Here is a 17287-nt window from a genome sequence, read left to right on the forward strand (position 1 = left end):
GGGCTCGCAGGAACCGGAGCTCACGGGCTGATTTAGCGCTCTTCATATGAGCTTACGGGTTGCTAAAGTCGTGGGAGCTGATGTCACCTTTCGGCGGCTGCGAGGCCGGCTCGGCCCCCCACGGGCCGGCGCGGGACGCGGGCGCTGTGCCCCGCCGGGCGCGCGTTCACGCCGGGCGGCAGCACGGGTCGGCCTCGGTGCTGGAGGTTTCTGCTCGGTCCCGCGAGGCGCGGGAAGGCAGCGACCGCAGGAGCGGATGGGGCGAGTCCGCTGCCTCCCCCGGCGAAAGCGGCCCCGGCGGCTCTTGGTGCCGGGCGGCCCCGGGGAGGCGGCGCAGCGCCGCCGGGCTGCCGTGGGCAGGGAGCCGGGGCGAGGGCAGCGCGCGGGGGGGCCGGGCCCGGAGCAGCTCCCGGCCCCGATCCCGGCCCCGATCCCAGCCCCGCTCCCGCTCCCGGCCCCGCTCCCGGCGCTGCGTCCCGGCGCTGCGGCGCGGCGGTGCCGCTCGGTGCCGCTCGGTGCCGCTCGGTGCCCGCGGGCCGGGCCGGGCCGGGCCGGGCCGGGCCGGGGGGGCGGCGCGGCGCTGCCCTCCCCCGGCAGAGCCGCCCAGCGCCGGCTCCGCGCCGCGGCCGCTCCGGGGCAGAACCAGGAAACCGCCGCGCCGGGCCCGCAGCGCAGCGCAGCGCAGCAGCAGCAGCAGCGCGGAGCAGCGCGCAGAGGAGCGGAGCGGAGCGGAGCGGAGCACAGCGGCGCCGCGGCTCCGCCGCTGCCGGGGGGGCCGGGGCGAGGCGAGGCGAGGCGAGGCGAGGCGAGGCGGCGGCATGGCCCGGCGGCAGGGCGCCGCGGGCTCGCAGGGGCACGCGGTGGCCATCACCGAGGTGTTCGCCTTGCCGGAGGGCGCGCAGCCCCACGCCGGCAGCCCCGCGCCCAGCCCCACGCTGCCACCCGCCACCACCGCGCGTCTCCGCCAGCCACAGAGGACGGACCCCAGCAGGAGCGTGAGCCGGGGCAGCCGGGGCCCGGGCGGCTGGGCTGGCGCCTCGGGCAGGCTCTCCATCGGCCCCGGCAGCACCCGCAGGAAGGAGCTGAAGGAAATCCTCCTGCAGAGCAATGGCCCCGGCAGCGCCATGTGGTTTGCGGCCGCCCAGAAGCTCTCCGACGGCGGCGGCCTCCTGGCGGGGCTGCACCACGAGCAGGAGCCGCAGCCCGAGCCGAGCCCCGAGGTCCTGTCCCTCGCCCTGGACCCCCTGGAGCACGAGTGGCTGCTGACAGTGGCCCAGGGCGACGCGGAGAGCATCCTCCGGCTGCTGGACCTGGACCCCAGCCTGCTCACCCGGAAAGACTTTGTGACGGGCTTCACTGCTCTCCACTGGCTCGCCAAGCACGGCCACCACGAAAGCCTCATCAGGGTCATCTCCCACGCACAGAAGAAGGGCTACCCGGTCAACGTGGACATCCCCGCGGCCAGCGGCGGGCTCACCCCGCTGCACCTGGCCGCCTTGCAGGGACACGAGATGCTCATCAAAGTGCTCGTCGGGGCCTACGGGGCCGACCCCAGCCGCAGGGACCACAGCGGGCGCAAGGCCTGGCAGTACCTGCGGGCGGACGCCCCCCGGGAGCTGAAGGAGCTGGCGGGGGCCTTGGAGGAGGACTTGGCGGAGCTGGGTGCCTGCAACACCAACAACAACTGTAAGTCATCCCGGGAGGCCCGGGCAGGCGCAGGGGACTGCGTGGACTCCGGGGTGGAGGGCAGAAAACGGCAGCCCCGGCGCCTGTCGACCTTCCGGGACTTTTTCAGGCAGGCGTTTGCTTTCTTCCAAGAGCACTGAAGTGTCCCCGGCCCACGTTGCCTGGAAACCCGGTGCCGAACAGCGGCTGCCGGCCACACTGGCCTGGGGACTCGGCGAGGGCTGGCACCTGCGGCCACCAGCCGAGCCGGGATGACCCCCCGCGCGGGGCGCCGAGGCCATGCCGTGCCCACGCTCTCGGGGCTGCCTGGTGGTGAGCGTGTGCGGGGCGTGCTCAGCCGTCAGGAGCGCTTTCTGGCGACAGCTCTTTCCCTGCAAAACCTCCCGCTTCCCGCAGCGACGTGGCTGGCCCGGGGTTGTCCCCACCCTGCCTGCCGGGGACCGGCCCCTCCGGGGAGCCGTGAGCCCCCGTGCCCGGGAGCCCTGGGCCACGCTGGGGCATGGGTGCTGCCATGGAGGCAGCAGCCCTCTCCCTGCTCCCGCACTCGCCCCACCAAGCGGATCCAGTTTTCCAGCCCCGCGTGAGCCCGCGGGTAGGCAAGGAGGGGTCCCGTGCTGGGCGTCAGGGAGCCGAAGTTTTGGCTGCCGTTGCTGGCCCGCTGGAGGACTTTTCACGTGACCTCAGGCAGGTCGCGCAGAGGCTCTGCGGCTCGACCTTCCCACCTGCGAAAGGAGGCAGCCGGCGCTGCCCCGGCTCCCGGCAGGGCGCCGAGGTCAGAGCGGTCACTGCTTCTCGGGCGCCGGGACGGAGGCGCTGGCAGCACAGAAGGAAGCATTGCACAGCCGTGCCGAGGTGTCGCCGGCCTGGCACCGGGCTGACGAGGGAGAAGCAAGCGGGGCTTCGGAAACAGCCTCCCCCCCCTTTCCCTTCTGCACGCCTCCGCTGGCAGGGCGAGCGGGCACGGAAAACCAGACCATGCCGCAGCCTGCGCGTGCCTTCTTGTCGCCGGCAAGGTCGCGGGATCTCTGCCGCACGCACTTCCTTCGGGCCGCTGCTTGTTTGTGAAAGAAGACACTGTTTCTCAGCAACGTAAAAGCTGGAGCCCCGGTGTCCCGGTGGAGGCCGGCCCGGAGCAGCCTTCCGAAGTGGGATTCGAGCCCCACCGCAGCCCTTCCCGGGTCCCCAGCGGGGCGAGGGGACCTAGTGCTGCTCAGCCCTGCCGGGCACGCGGGGCAGGGGTCCGGGGCCCGGGGCAGGCAGGGGGACACCGGACAGGGCCATGCGCAGGGTCCCACGCAGGGACTGAATCCAGAGGCTGCTCCGGAAAGGTGATTCGTTGCCTGAAAACGTGGAGAAGGTGTGAAGCCCGTGAGGTTTCTCTGCTGCCGCTGAGGTCGTGCTCCGAAGCAAAACTCTTGAGAAACAGCCCAGCGACGTGTCCCCGAGCGTGCCGACAGCTGCGTGAGCCGCCGCTCGCCTGCTCCAGCGCAGCCCGCGCGCCCGGGCCAGGGCTCTGCCCGCGGCAGCCGCCTCGCGCGTTCCCCCCGGCCAGCGCTGCTTCAAAGTGGCCTCAGAAAAACAGCTGCCTCTTCCTCTTTTTCGAAAGCACGGGGCCATTTTTACCCCCGAAGAGACAGTGGGACGAGAAGTGGTCGTGAAGGGGCAGGCGGGGAGTTTCGGTTCCTCCCGGCGCTCTCCGGGCGGAGGCAGAGGGGCGCCGGCGGGGCCGAGCCCTGTCCCGGGGGAGCGGGGGAATCGACGCCGGCACGCAGCTGCGGAGACGCCGACCCAGCTCCCAGGGGAAGCTGAGGCCGTGGTTTCCGGGCCCTGTGCGAAGCCCCCGCGTGCTCGGGCTGTGCTCGCAAACGCTCCTCGCGGCGCGCAGTGGGTGCCGCGTGGGCATGGCGCCAGGCGACTCTCTCACGCACGTGCCTGGACATCTTTTTAATCACTGAAGTCAGCAGCTGAGACGGACAAAACACACTGGGAACGGATTTAATGCTGGATCTGCACAGGCCTTGTAACCCTTCAGCTCTGGTAGGTAAAGAATATGGCAACGAAGCTCCTTCCATCGCTGCCACAGCCACATCCGTGCTACGGGGCCGCAGGCTGCCGTCTCTCGCGCTCTAGCAAAACCAGCCCAGGCTGTTTGTGACTGAAGCGCTGCCGAGAGGACCGGCGGGTGCGTTTCTGATGAAATACTTTTTGACCTTAGTCCCCTGGCGCCATCCTTTCACGGCAGCGTGCTGCTGGGGCGAGGGCAGGGGATCGCTCCTGCGTCCGCCTCTGAGCAAGTCACAGAGTAAACAGGGGAATTACTGCGAATGCCCTTGAAGGAGCTGTTTCCTTGGCACTTGTGACTGCGGCTTAGTCACACGCCACCAGGAAACCTGGACTTGGAGTCTATTAAAATTTAACCAGCAAATGCAACAGTTGAATCCAACTAAATGATTTCTAATATTTGTCTCTCCTTGACAGCTAACCAAACCCCCCTAAAGGCAGCTTTTTCCCCTTTTAGTCCTATGTTTGAAGCTCCGTTCTGCTCCGAGGCATATTACTCATGGCCTTCAAAAGGAGCAAGACCAGAGCTCTGTTTGCTCTCGGTGATACTACACCATGCGCATTAACGCCAAGCCTTTGCCTTGCCTGACCTGCAAGGGTTCCTTGCCGCAGAAAAAAAAGGATCTTCAAATCACACTGCACGTTCTCCTGCTGCTCGTTCTGCTTGCCCCAAAACCGCACCGCTTGCAGGGACCCGCCCCTCTGTCTCGCGTGGTTCATTTTGATACTGATAGAGGGGCAGCTGCTTTGTAAAAACAGATACGTTAAAACCAAAAAATCCTCAAGCATACAATCACCTTTAACTGGGCTTCTCACTCGGAAGAAGAAAGCACAGCCAGTTTCTGGCCCCTCAGACAAAGCTTTTCAGAGACATCTGGAAGAACTGAGCACTTAATCCCTACCAAAATTAATGAAACGGAATATCCAAGCTCTTTGGAATTCTTTTTCTTAAAGCCCCTGTAGATATTTTGGTTATGGTATGTTAGCACAGTTCTGCAGAGACTTCTGATCCCTCCAAATCTCACAGGGAAGAGCAGGGCAAGGGGAGCTGCTACAGAACAACAGAAATCATTTCAAACCCAGCGGTGTTTGTGTTGGTTAGGGTTCTGCAGAAGCTCGATTTTAACCACATTTTCCTCATGTTGCCCCTTAACGTCCAATCTGAAATGCAGATTCAGTCAAAGCAGCTCCTTGGTGGAAGCTGCTACCATTTGATAAAAATAGCACAGTAATGATAGCAATAGCGATACACTAACAAGTAGTTTAAGCTATTGCCCAGGAAAGCTTTCCCATAAGCACTGTCTAGACCATTCCGTTCCACTTTCGAGACCGTAAAAATTACTTTTTTCCCTCCTCAGCCCAGTCCTAATGGTCACAATTAGAGAGAAACCCCGTGGGCAGCTCTGCCTGCCAGCAGTGGCTACGGAAGACTAGCAGGCCTTCCGGGGCTCATCTCCCACCGTCCTCAGTGACCTATCTCCCAAACGCTTGCTTCAAAGAGAAGAGCATGTCCTTTGGGAACTGTAAAAACAGCAGTAAAACTCAGTAGCTAAACAAACTCCGGAGCAACTAAACAGATTCAAAGCCATCAAAGCCAGCCAAGCATTTGGGGGAGAGGGGGCTTTCATTTTAGGCTTTTTAAACAGAAGAAAGCAATTTTAAAAGCATTGGGGTAAAAGTGTTTGCAGCACGTGGGCCTCTGTTGAGACATCTTTGAAGCATTTTGAAACATCTCTGGCAATGCTCTTTACTGCTTTCCTGTTGCAGTGACTTACTGCTTCCCCCTGATAATGAAGCAGAAACTAGACTCTTACCAGACAGGAAAAGAAACTAAAAGATACCCCTGAAGTGTCCCGAGGCTTGTAAAAATCCCAGCCTTGCTTTCCTGTGCTCACAGAAACATCCAGCGTACCTCAGGAGGGAAGAGACCATCATACTGGACCCAGGCAAGGCACATTTTTAATATGCGCTTACCCATACTTGGCACATGCTGCCACCCAGCATCATTTGCTACAAGTTGCAGAGCGAAGGAGATAAACCTATTTACCTTCAACATGAAAAGCTTCTCTGTAGGTGCGGCCCCCGGAGCTTCCTCAGGAAGCCGCCCCGGGACCTGAGCCACCGCTGCAGGCTGAACCCAGGAGACGGCCCCAGAGCACTCGCTGCCAGGATGGGCTTTGCCGCCACCACATCCGAGAGCAGCCTCACACCTTATTTCCTGCTAACCAGAGCATCTGTCCCAGGCCTGCACTGGGAAAGGCAAAGGAGCAGCGGCGCCAGGCTCAATGCTGAGCCACAGCCTCCCTCTCCAGTTCCCTCTTGTAAAAATAGGTTGTGTTTTACAGGCCCTAGCAGAGAAGGCGGGCATTGGGGAACTGGAGTGCTGACTACTCGGTTTAGTTTATTCCCTTTAATCTCCCCTTTTCTAAATAGCTGCTAACTCTTCCCTTGAGCAACATCCTGTTATTACTCTTCTGCTGAAAACGTTTGAAAGTGAACTGCATCTGTGGCTGGCATCAAGACCAACTTTAGCCACCAAGGAGCTCCAAACAAAGCCTAGAAGCAGGTTATTACGTATTCTAGGGGAGTATGTGGATGATGCATTATATAGTCTGAGTATTACACTTCCTAGGGGATAAACCCACCCACCTATCCTTGTCCTAATCTTCCCTCCCTTCCTCCTTTCCAATCTAAGTGAAACTTTCTCGCACCCCATTATTCCGCTGCATCCGCTCCCCTAATCCCAAACATCACGAGCTGCCCTGCCCCGTCCCACCCGAGAGCAGAGCCCAGCGCTGCAGGCACAGGGGCCAGACCGCACCAGCAAGACTTGTCTTCCTCAGCTGAGCAAGGCAAGGCTCCACATGGTCTCCCAAGCCAGAGACACATACAGACACCTCTTTAGCAAATCCTGGCAATGCTGCTTACTTTTCTTAGCAACTTTTCATAAATCTACCAGAAATAACCCTTAGATTCTTCCCTGGGGTTAACTAACCAAAAGCTGACAATGATTGCTCTGAAAAGTTAACCATAGCCATGGTGGTCTATGGAAGGTCATAAAGTGAAGACTGTTCCTTCTTTTTCAATGCTGGAGATGCCTTGTGCCTCCGAAAGACTGTGTCTTTACTATTTCAGTTTGTCTAATAAAAGATTTTCTTTTAACAAACTCTGCTATAAAATTAGTTATGTTTTCTTTAAAAAAATCCGGTAAGCTCTGCTCTCAATGAATTACAGCAAGTGCAAAGGAAGATACAGTCTACTCTCTATTTGAAAAGAGCCAAGTTTCTCAGACTAGGTGAGATATGTTCACATTAACATTAGTTGTTATTCTCCAAGTTACTATCCCACCATATATGTATGAAATAATTTCAAACGAACCATTCAGGTGCATATTTATTAACAAGCCTCTATACTGTCAATACATATGAGCCCTGAACAAAAGAACACTAATAGAACACAGTCTTCTTGTTTCAGATACAAAATTACTTAAACATCTTAACATCAATATCTGAGGCCAGCTTATAAGAAATGGACACTGCAGTCCAACATGACAGGAGGAACTCCTGCGGGAGCCGCTGAGCAGTGCAAGGGATGTACCAATCTGATGCAGAAAGACAAGTGTTATTAGAGTTCCCAGTAGACAGTCTCTCTTACAAGCCCAGTTTGGTCCTTCTCCAGTGTCTCCTTTTGGAGTTGTACCTAGGATGAAAGCAGTGTAAATTAGCGAGACTGCAATCTTTCCTACATGTTATACTGGCAAGTTGTCAACAATAATCAACTTTATACTCATTTTTTTAAATCTCCAGGTTACTTTCTTCATTCACTAACATACTGGCTTGTTGTGGCAACAGAATCAAAACCCTGAAGAGGTAAAAACACCTGTAGAGGGATGCATTACTACTGAGCAGGTGAATACCCTAGCTCCTCCTTTGGAGAGAAGACCTATGATCTTGCATTGTCCAATGATAATAAAAGGAAGATGCCACTTGAATACAATTCAAAATAGTATTTAAGTAGCACAAAAAGCTTAAATAGTATTTTTGCTGAGAATACAAAAGAAGAGCTGTGGCCTGAATCCAGGCCCAAATCCAGGGAAATATATCCATTTACGAGCCACAAGTGAAATACTTGTACATGTTAAGGACAAATGGTTTCACCAACATGCAGGTAAAACCAAAGATGACATTAACCAAATTGCTCTCAGCAGGAAAATGACAGTACTCCCACAGAATGAAGCACTGTAATTGCAGCCTGCTTTTGCACAGTTTGGGATGAAACTGGTGACCAAGGTACTGAAGCGCTACAAGACAAAAATTAATGATATTGCCCCATAATAAAATATTTCAAAGTACTGCAATTCAGCTAAATCTGAACTCCTTTATAGGTCAGTATCTGGAAGACGAGGATATAGCTAGGAACACACAGCAGCACTTCTTCGTAGAAAGGAGCAAGGGAGCAGCAGGCACAGAGCCTGGCAGCGCCACGCTGCCCCACCAAGCCAGTCACTGCTACTGCTGCTGTCCTCACCACTTAAGGGAGCCGGACCCGAGGAACCAACCCCACTCCCCAAGCCTAGACTGCGGAGGATACGGAACAGGGACCAGCTGCGCAACCCGAGGGACTGAACTAGGCGTGGTTTTGGGGGCGAAGCGCTGCGGAGGGAAGCGGCGGGGAGGCCGCGCCGCGAGCAGCCCCCGCGCCGCCGCCTCTTCCGCGTTCAGCCGCGCGGCTCAGGCGGCCCGGCCCGGCTGCACGGCGCGGCCTCGGCCCGGCTGCACGGCGCGGCGCGGCGGCCGCCGTTACCTGATCTTGTTGCCGGTTTTCATGCGGATCCACTGCGGGATGGGCCGGTTCTGCTTCTGCTTCTTGGCGAGGAAGCGCTTGATCTTGAACGTCTTGTGGGACGACTGAGGGAGAGAGCGGCCGTTACGCCCGCGCCCGGCCCCGCTCCCCAGCCCCAGCCCCGCTCCCACCCCCAGCCCCGCTCCCAACCCCGGCAGGCCGCATCGGCCCGAGGGTGGGGGCGCCGCCCCCCCCCGCGATCCTCCCCGCGGGGCCCCGGGGCTCCGCGGCGGCGGAGGGCGGCCGATGGCGGCCGATGGCCTCACCATGGCGCGGCGGTGCTGGCGGCGCGGCGATGGCGGCGGCGGCAGAGGCGGAAGGGGCGGGCGGAGGCGGCCGGGCGGGCGGGCGCGGCGCCACAGCGGCCCCTGGCGGCGCGGCGGCGCGCAGCGAGTGCAAGCGGCTCCCAGAGTTGTGCAAGTTTATTGGGTTTCGTACAAAAGAGCTATGGCTAAAAGGCGCTAGCTGAAAGGAGCTGCTAGTGGCGAAGTCTTTCTGGGCTGTAAAACAATATTCCAGATTACGAGGGAAGGTGCAGCAGGTACTGAGAGGGCACAAGGTAGGAAACGTTTCGGGCTCTGAACGAGGGAGAGGCTGGAAAAGAATCAGATGCTCGATACAGCTACAATTGGTTCAAAATAAACATTTCAGTGTAGGTAGACTTTACACGACAATTTGTCAAGAAGTATCCAGTATTAGCCAGCTTATTCATACACTCCAACTTAATTACCTCATCCAGAGAACCACTTGAGGATGGGTTGCTCCCTACCATCATTCACTGCAATAGTTACTGCAATTCTCCTCTTCACACAACCACAGAGGATGCCCTAGTTCACTGGTACGCAACAACCGCTGCCTGCTCACCTGCCCCAGTGCTAGACTGACACAATTTGACTATCACTGCCTCAGGCAGGAGCACCACACAACATAGCAAGACCTATGTTAACTTTGTGCAACTTCAAGCTTGCCCTGCCCAAGTGCATCAAATACTGGCTCATGTTTTCTTTAAAGTAAAGCTCTGGCTTTAGATCCAGGTGTCATCTCCTCCTGACTGCATGACTCATTTATTATCATACTTAAGGCCACAAAGTCTTTCTGCTTTGCAAAAATTCTCTTCTCTGTTGTAGCTAGTTGCTGGGAAAATAAATTCAAAAAACTGAAAATACAATGAGAACACATTTCAAATTCTGAATCTACAACTGAGGTTCTTTAGCCAGAAACATCCAACAGCACACTGCCCCCTTTTCTTCCTTTGTTCCTTCTTCGCTTCGAAGGCACTTCTGGATTGTGTAGTACATGCTCTTTGGCTGCACAGACAGTCAGAACACATAAGGCATGCGTGCTAATCACTCCTCTTCCTTTGTATTACTGGTCTCACTCTCTGGTTTCTTATCTGCTCCCTGATCTGTGGGCTTTGCAGCATTGTCTTCATACTGACACAATCTGCTTCGGCTTCGGGCTCCTGGTTGGTACAACTGCATTGCTGGACGATCCTGAAATAAATCAAAACTACTTAGACTCTTTGATAGCCCCAATGCTAGCACAGTTATTGTGGCATCAGTGATGTTAAAAACTGCTCAAATCCAATTTTTCAAAATGTTCTAAGTCAAATTATTCCACCATAGCAACAATGAAACTTCAACTGGCTTGAACCAAGGTTGTCTCTGTTGCAAGGCAATGTCCCTGTTCAAGCCACACAGAATACTGCACATATTTGAAACCATTCGTAGAAAGGTTTGTTTTTATTTTGAGACACTAACTCAGTTTACTCTCTCTCAGAATAGAGGCCTACTTCAAAGCTTATTCAAAATGTCTGAGTTTCATTTGTATCCAATAATGTCTTCTAAGTGACATGGAAAACCTGTATTCTAATGCAAATAATCCATTTTTGCAGCAAAGTACATAAAACTGAACTCGGGACACCACACCATGATTCTGCACAGCAGATCCTCTAACATACTCTGTATGTAGTGGTCTTGCCTCTGTTTTAGAGGAATCTGCTCAATCACTCTCCCACTTAGAGATGTACTTTTAGGCATGTAGAGCATCAGCAGAGATACACCAAGGGACTACTCAAGCTCTACTGACAACTTGAAGGTACAGGCTACAGGCGTAAGTCAGCAAATAAAAAGGGATCAGTGCTTACAATTTAGTCTACTATCTTGACTTAAATCCTATACAGTGACAAGAAATATCACAGATAAACAGTTTATCAAGTTTAGTAGTCAAAGGGACAAACTTTGTAGTAATGGTAAAGTTTGTTACCAAAGAGGGGGAGAGGTTTTAAGAGAAAAGCCACATGGTCCTTTCCTTAAAGTGTGTTTATCCTAAGACCCACAAATTGGTCCTTATTAATTAACATATCAATTTAAAGAGAACCAGCACCTTGTTTCTGATACGATCTCTCTTAATTGTATCCTCTTTTTTATCATCTTTGGTTACTTTCTCAGGTTTGTCTGTGTTGCTGGTAAAGTCTGTAAGATCACTTTTCTTTCCCTTTTCTCTGAGCAAGTCTCTCTCCTTTTTCACCTCTTCCTCTTTTCTTCTAAAAACCTTCTCTTTCTCAAAGCGCTCTTTCTGCCTCCGACGCTCCTCTTCCTGGCGTCTCAGTTTCTCCCTCTGTGCTCTCTCATATTCTCTGTCTCTTTCAAAATCTCTATCTCGGTCCCTGTAGTCCTTTACACACTCATCTTCTGACCTGTACGAAAACAAAACTGAAAATTAAGCTCAAAAGATTTATCAAACAGAGCTGGGAGATCAATGTAATACTGGTGCACATCTGCAATATGAAGATGACCGACTGCTGGGTTCTAGGGAGCTTTCAGGAAGCTGTCCTAACCAGAGCCATGCACGATAACCAGAGACGACACTGGGTGCTAGCATTTCTTAGCCTTCTACTCACAGATTTGGCCGAGTCTCCTGAGGCTTTGGAAAGCACCTAAATTTCTCTGCCTCATCTCTGTTTGTCACGAGGCAGACCCGAGCCTTGAGTAGATCACAGAGCTGTTGAGAATTAGACTTTCCACTTTGACCTTTTACAAGACTTAAAGTGACTAGTAACCGGAGTATCCTTTTCCTCATGCCATGGTTCTAATTCTCCAATTGCAAGGGTAGTGCCCACAGCCTGCTGTAGGTCACCTACAGCCGGGCTTCCGCTGCAAAGCTCCTACAGTGAGCTGCAAAAATAGTAAGATTTATCCATTTGTGAAGAAGTATCAGAAAATTCACAGAGCTTCTTGTTATCGCAGGATATGCACTGCCACAGACAACACTCCCCATGCACTGTATCAGAAAAAGAATTTGAAAGGAATTTCAAAACATGGTCATGGCAGAGCAGCCCGAGCCTCAGCATGTTCAGGAAACAAGTTATATATACATATATATATTTATAGCAAGTACTAGAATACTTTTTTGCCTTCTCTTCTTTTGTCTCCCCATCAGATCGTTTGGCAGATGCACTACTCGCATTTTTTTCCTCCCTTAGAGTCTCTTTTTCCAGTTTCTTGGATTTTTCTTTTTTCTCCAAGTCTTTTTCATCTTTTTCAGGCTTCTTAAGTAACTACAAAGAAAACAGAAGTCTCAACTAAAAAGCTCACTCTAATACATATTGTCTGGCACAAGACCGAAATTGCATCAATCAAGGGAACCAGGGTCCAGTAAGAAATAAACATTAAATTACTGCAAATAGTAATACTTCTAAAAGCTGGAGTGTATGAGTAAGCATAATCCACACTGCAGACTAGGATATTTCTCCTATAACAGGCCATGTTAGAAAGCTTAAAAATAGTCTCTATTACATAGTAAATTCATAATTCTGTTCTCCACAGCATGTACAAAAGTCATATGACAAAAGCTTTACATAATACTATGAAGCACTACAGTATGCAAACCTTTATAATGCCTAATACTGAATATTACAAAAAAAGTGCAATTTACTAACACCAAACTCATGTGATTCTTCAAGCAATACTCATAGCACATTTTGAAACACTTATATACAAAAAACAGGAAAAAGGGAGTATAACAGCTTATAATAAAGAACTGTTCTAGACCTTAATCTTTGGCTCTTCTTTTGATCTGTCCCTTTCTTTTTCTGGACATCTGTCTACCTTCTTCAGTTTTTCCGCTTCTTTTCTCTTCCTTCTCTCCTCCTCTTTCCATTTTCTTCTTTCTTCTTCTCTCTGTCTTTTCCTTTCCAATTCTCTCCTCCTTCTCTCCTCTCTTTTTTCTTCTCTCAGCCTCTGTGTGTGCAAAAGCAAAGAGAAATAGTATATTCCCTCACTAAAGAGTATCCCTTTAAGTCTGACAGGATACCCCACTACAAAGTGACGCAATATTCCATCACAAAATAACCCATCACAAAATCACCACTACTAAAAAAAAAAAAGAAAAAAAAAGAAAAAAAAATTGTCCTGTTGCCTCTATCTATTGTTGTGAACCTGAACACACTAGAGCAGCATTTCAGTAATTTTTTTTTAGGCTGTACAAGTTAAGGTTTACGAGAGCAGAAAAAAAACCACTAACCCCAGCCTATCTCATTCTAATTTTTAATTAAATCTGCCTCTTCTGCAATTTTCCCATTGCTAAAAGTTAAAACGAGATTATGTTCTAGGAGAAGGATCAAGAATAGGGATCATCTACAAGGACCTCTGCCATAACTGCATTAAAATGAAAGTTTTAAAGCAAAATCTGGTTTGCCAGTGCCACAGATGTCTAGCATGGTGCTAGATGTGACCAGAATGTACATAAAGCATCATGATTACTGCAACTCCAGCCACTGTTCTACCAGTTTAATAAATGTAAATACACATTTTAACAAGGAAATTAGGTCAAAAGCTCAAAAATCAGATGTTCTAAGGCACATGAATAGTCTGAGGGTACATTTCTTCTATTCCTCTAAGTAACACCAAGCTCACCATATAAGGTCTATTTTGCCACTCAAAACTTCTGCTTCTCTTAAATCCAACAGTAAAGAGCAGTAGCTTTTCTTTTCTACATTTATAGCTACCATTGTTTTGAAGGGAAAAGGATGAGGGAAACGATATGAATGCTGAGACAGCTTGGAGAAAATTATATAAAATAATAAAAAAAAGCATAACAGTAGAGTCCACATTCTTTCTTCAAAAAGAAAGGCAGAAACATATCAACATACAGGCTACAATATACATACCCATGCTCTATATGAGCAAATTATTGTACCTATAAGCAACAAGAAGATTCTAGAGAAAAGTCTCACCTGTTTATTCTTCAGGAAGTTCAACAAGGGAGTAGTCTTTTTAGCTGAAGGATATATGAAATCAAATGTTAACATTTTGTCTTACCCAGTACTGTAATACCTATAAGCTAAACCCTTACATGAAACGAAAAGGCTTTATGAGATTATCCAGCCTATCTCCTCACACATCCAGCAATAAGGCAATAAAGCAAGTATTCCAATCCCATCTCAAAATGATGATAACAATTAGGATTCCATAATTTGTTTAGGACACTATTATGTTATCCAGTACATCTATGTGTAAAGGGATATTCAGTCTGCATTACGCTTTTCTTAGCTTTCCTCTCTTTGAAACAGACACCTTTAATGCGCTTAAAAAGAATATTCTCATCCATTTTAGCCAATCAAAATATAGCTTAACTTCCGCCTGCACGCAATTTTGCTGCCAACAGCATTTTGTATCAAGTATCACTGCTCTCATGGAAAGGGAGCCACTGCACGGCCTAGTCTGGCTAACAACCATCCGAGTTTGAAACAGGAGAGAAGAATACCATATAAAATTTAAACCAAGAGAGGAATTTAGAGCATGGGAGGCAAAATAAAGTACGCTGAGTAATACTAGCCTAAAGGTTTAACAATATCAAATAACATACAAAAGAATGCATATTCCTCAAAGTTTGAAGTCCTGAAATCACAGTTTGAAATTATACTACATAAATTTCTCTGCGCTCTGGGAAAAACCTAACTACAGTTCACAGACTTCCATACCTATTAGCTCTTTGTTTCTTGCCTCTATTTCCTCCAACAAAGTTTCAGGAGTTGAGGTTAATTTTTCATCATCTGCACTGTAACTTTCCAGAAACTTCTTGTATTCTGGATCTACAAAAAAAAAAAGCCAAGAAGATGTGCTATGGCATGAAAAAGAGATTCACATTGTACACTGCTGGAAGCTTGACAAAAATTTGCATAAGCTTTCAACTTCGGAAAAGGCAACATATAAACAACACAATCCTCAAATGAGCTGCTGCATCATGTTTGCCTTGGACAGTAATATTTAACAGATTTGGTTATACTGCATCTGAGAAAGCACTGCTAATAAGCTTCATATATAATTAAGTAGACATTCTATTGAAGCACTATAGTACCACAGCAAAAATATTACATTCAGACTATTGTTAGGACATGGCTTATCAAGTCGCTGTGCATGCACTCTTACGCAAACAAACTAGCTAGCTGTTATACCATCTTCAATAGTCCCAGTTTTGGCATCCTTTTTCTTACTCTTCTTTTTTGCAGCTTTTTGGAAAGGTGCAAACTCTACTATGGCAGCATATTCCTGACCTGTCAAAAAGAGAGGGAAAAAATAAGTTATAGATGAAGGAGATAAGACAGCACATATTGTGCATACCTATAAAACATGAAGATGAGCCTCATACAAAATATGCAATACTAGAAAAGGCTACTCAGACAGCATAAACGTTTTTATATTTTGAAAGCTGTTTCATCAGGAAGCATTTCAGAGACAGCAGATTTCATGGAATAAACTCTCTCACTCTTAACTATCAGAGTCACAGACCAAGCACAAGAAGGAAGTAATAGAGTTAAGATCGTTCATAACTGCCAGTTGTACAGTACCATGTACTATCCTCAGCCTACAGACTATGTATTCATTGGGCAAGTATAAGAGAGTATTTCAAGCTAAAGATGCTGAGGCAAATCTCAGTTTTTGGCAAAATGCAATAGAATGCAACATCCATACATCACAGGCAGGTGTTCAAGTTATTTTCTGACAAGACAACTGCAGTTATGGCTGTTTAAGTCTAATAAAGCTGGAAAGTATGGAAATGCAGTGTGCTGTTACACCGTAAACCAGCAGCTTTAGAGAATCTAGGTGTTATTAGAACTTGGCCATGCAACCCTCCTAACTAAGGAAGTCCTTTGTGGACAGAGCTTTGCCTCATAAAAGCACCTAAATGGAAGAAAATTAAAACAAGTGTACTTGAAACAAGGTTCAAGATGAAATTTTTGGCTTATTGAAGCCAACAAGACGACTCCTGTTATGACTTTAACTAAATATGTAATTTCTAAGGACTATGAGTGAGAGACTGGCAAGTTTTAGTGCTACCAGTGTAAACAGTTTTGAAATGTGAATGGAAAAATATGAAGTGTACTGAATACCTAATGAGTGTTTAGAGAAAAGATAAGCAATAACTAAACACCTGGTTGTTGAACAACTGAATTAAACAAAATATTTGTTTCCTACAGATTAATGTCTTCAGAGCAGCCACTTTCACAACTTGGACTGCAAGAAACAAGCTTCTATCAAAATACATGCTGTATCAAGATGGTTCACTCACCTATAAAGCGGAATAAGCCTGAATAGGACTAAAAAATGAGTCTCGTTGTTAGGAATGTATAACATGGGGGAAGCTGCAGCAGGTAGGAGTCATTAACCTCAGCTTCATTTCGTTTAGGCAAGGAAAACACCTGCCGCTTTCACTTTTCAGACTTTATACTCAGATGGGATGGGGCACAGTACAAGTATTAACTTCAGGAGCACAATTACGATTGTTACATTGTTAGTAGTATTATCTTAACTATACTTACCTGAAATCTCACACATAATGTTGAAGATGAAGATAGATTTGTTTCCGCAAGGTGGGAACCAGTTCAGTCTAACACTGGTACACAGCACCACGTTCATTTAAGATGCTAAAGTCAGAAGGGAAACACTAGGCAGCTCATACCCATCGCTCTGAAAACCAGCTAACACACCGCACACACACACACAAACGATTAAACGTAGGGCTAAGCGCCGTTCACTTGCCTTTGTGATCAACAAAAACATAGCCGTCAAAGCGATCCCTGAATAGGACTATGTCTTCCTGGTTTTTAAAGTTGATGTAGGCTCTCGAAAACATGTGAGGGTACAAACTGCAGGGAGAGAAGAAGAGCGGGAAGGCAGAGCTGGCAGCCGCGCCGGGGCAGCGGGAGGCGGCAGCTCACCGGCGGCGGCGGCCCTACCTGGAGTCGTTGGCGAAGAACTCGAAGTAGTCGTGCTCGGGCAGCGGCTGCAGGTGCTCCTCCAGCTGCTCCTTGGTGAGGCTCGGCGGCAGCCGCCGGATCACCACCTGCGGCGCGGCACGGCACGGCCGGGGCGGGCGGTCAGGGCGGGCGGTCAGGGCGGCCGCGCCGGCCCGCCCGCGCCCCGCTCCTTTCCTTTCCTTTCCCTTTCCTTCCTTTCCCTTCCCTCCCCCCCGCCCAACGGCCGCGCCGCGAGAGGCCCGCCGCCGCCCGCCCCACCTTGCTCAGCGTCTCCTTCTTGTCCTTGGGCCGCTCGAGGCGGTCGGCCTCGCCGCCGCCGCCGCCCCCCCGGCCGTCTGGGCCGGCGGCGGGCCCCGGCGGCGGCGGCGCGCCCAGCCCCGGGCCGGCAGCGGGCCCGCGCCGCTCCTTGGGCCTGGTGTTTTCCTTGTCCTCCTTCAT

General features: G+C 50.6%; 2 protein-coding genes and 1 non-coding gene across 3 annotated transcripts; 1 reads left to right on the top strand and 2 right to left on the bottom strand.

Moving 5' to 3' along the window:
- The first annotated feature begins 818 nt into the window (after positions 1-818).
- Positions 819-4098, top strand: SOWAHD (sosondowah ankyrin repeat domain family member D). Its single transcript, XM_067304440.1, has one exon. It carries the CDS (start codon positions 819-821, stop codon positions 1824-1826), a length of 1008 nt encoding a protein of 335 aa, XP_067160541.1. The 3' UTR covers positions 1827-4098.
- A 3775-nt stretch (positions 4099-7873) lies between these two features.
- On the bottom strand, positions 7874-8005 carry LOC136993322 (small nucleolar RNA SNORA69). Its single transcript, XR_010885609.1, has one exon. It is a non-coding gene; the product is annotated as a small nucleolar RNA SNORA69 (small nucleolar RNA).
- A 988-nt stretch (positions 8006-8993) lies between these two features.
- On the bottom strand, positions 8994-17287 carry UPF3B (UPF3B regulator of nonsense mediated mRNA decay). Its single transcript, XM_067304249.1, has 10 exons — positions 17108-17287; positions 16829-16935; positions 16632-16738; positions 15047-15145; positions 14573-14683; positions 13826-13869; positions 12642-12830; positions 11997-12148; positions 10975-11287; positions 8994-10082 (listed from the first exon to the last, which is right to left on the bottom strand). The coding sequence occupies exons 1-10, from the start codon at positions 17285-17287 to the stop codon at positions 9936-9938; spliced, it is 1449 nt and encodes a 482-aa protein (XP_067160350.1). The 3' UTR covers positions 8994-9935.

This window comes from Apteryx mantelli, chromosome 13, assembly GCF_036417845.1.
Source record: "Apteryx mantelli isolate bAptMan1 chromosome 13, bAptMan1.hap1, whole genome shotgun sequence".
NCBI classification, from domain to species: domain Eukaryota; kingdom Metazoa; phylum Chordata; class Aves; order Apterygiformes; family Apterygidae; genus Apteryx; species Apteryx mantelli.

Coding starts and splice junctions, on each gene's coding strand:
- SOWAHD (XM_067304440.1), top strand. CDS start 819: ATGGCCCGGCGGCAGGGCGCCGCGGGCTCGCAGGGGCACGCGGTGGCC.
- UPF3B (XM_067304249.1), bottom strand. CDS start 17,287: ATGAAGGAGGACAAGGAAAACACCAGGCCCAAGGAGCGGCGCGGGCCC. Junction 16,936..17,107: donor AGAAGGAGACGCTGAGCAAG/GTGGGGCGGGCG, acceptor GCCGCGCCGCAG/GTGGTGATCCGGCGGCTGCC. Junction 10,083..10,974: donor GAGATCGTATCAGAAACAAG/GTGCTGGTTCTC, acceptor GATTTATTTCAG/GATCGTCCAGCAATGCAGTT.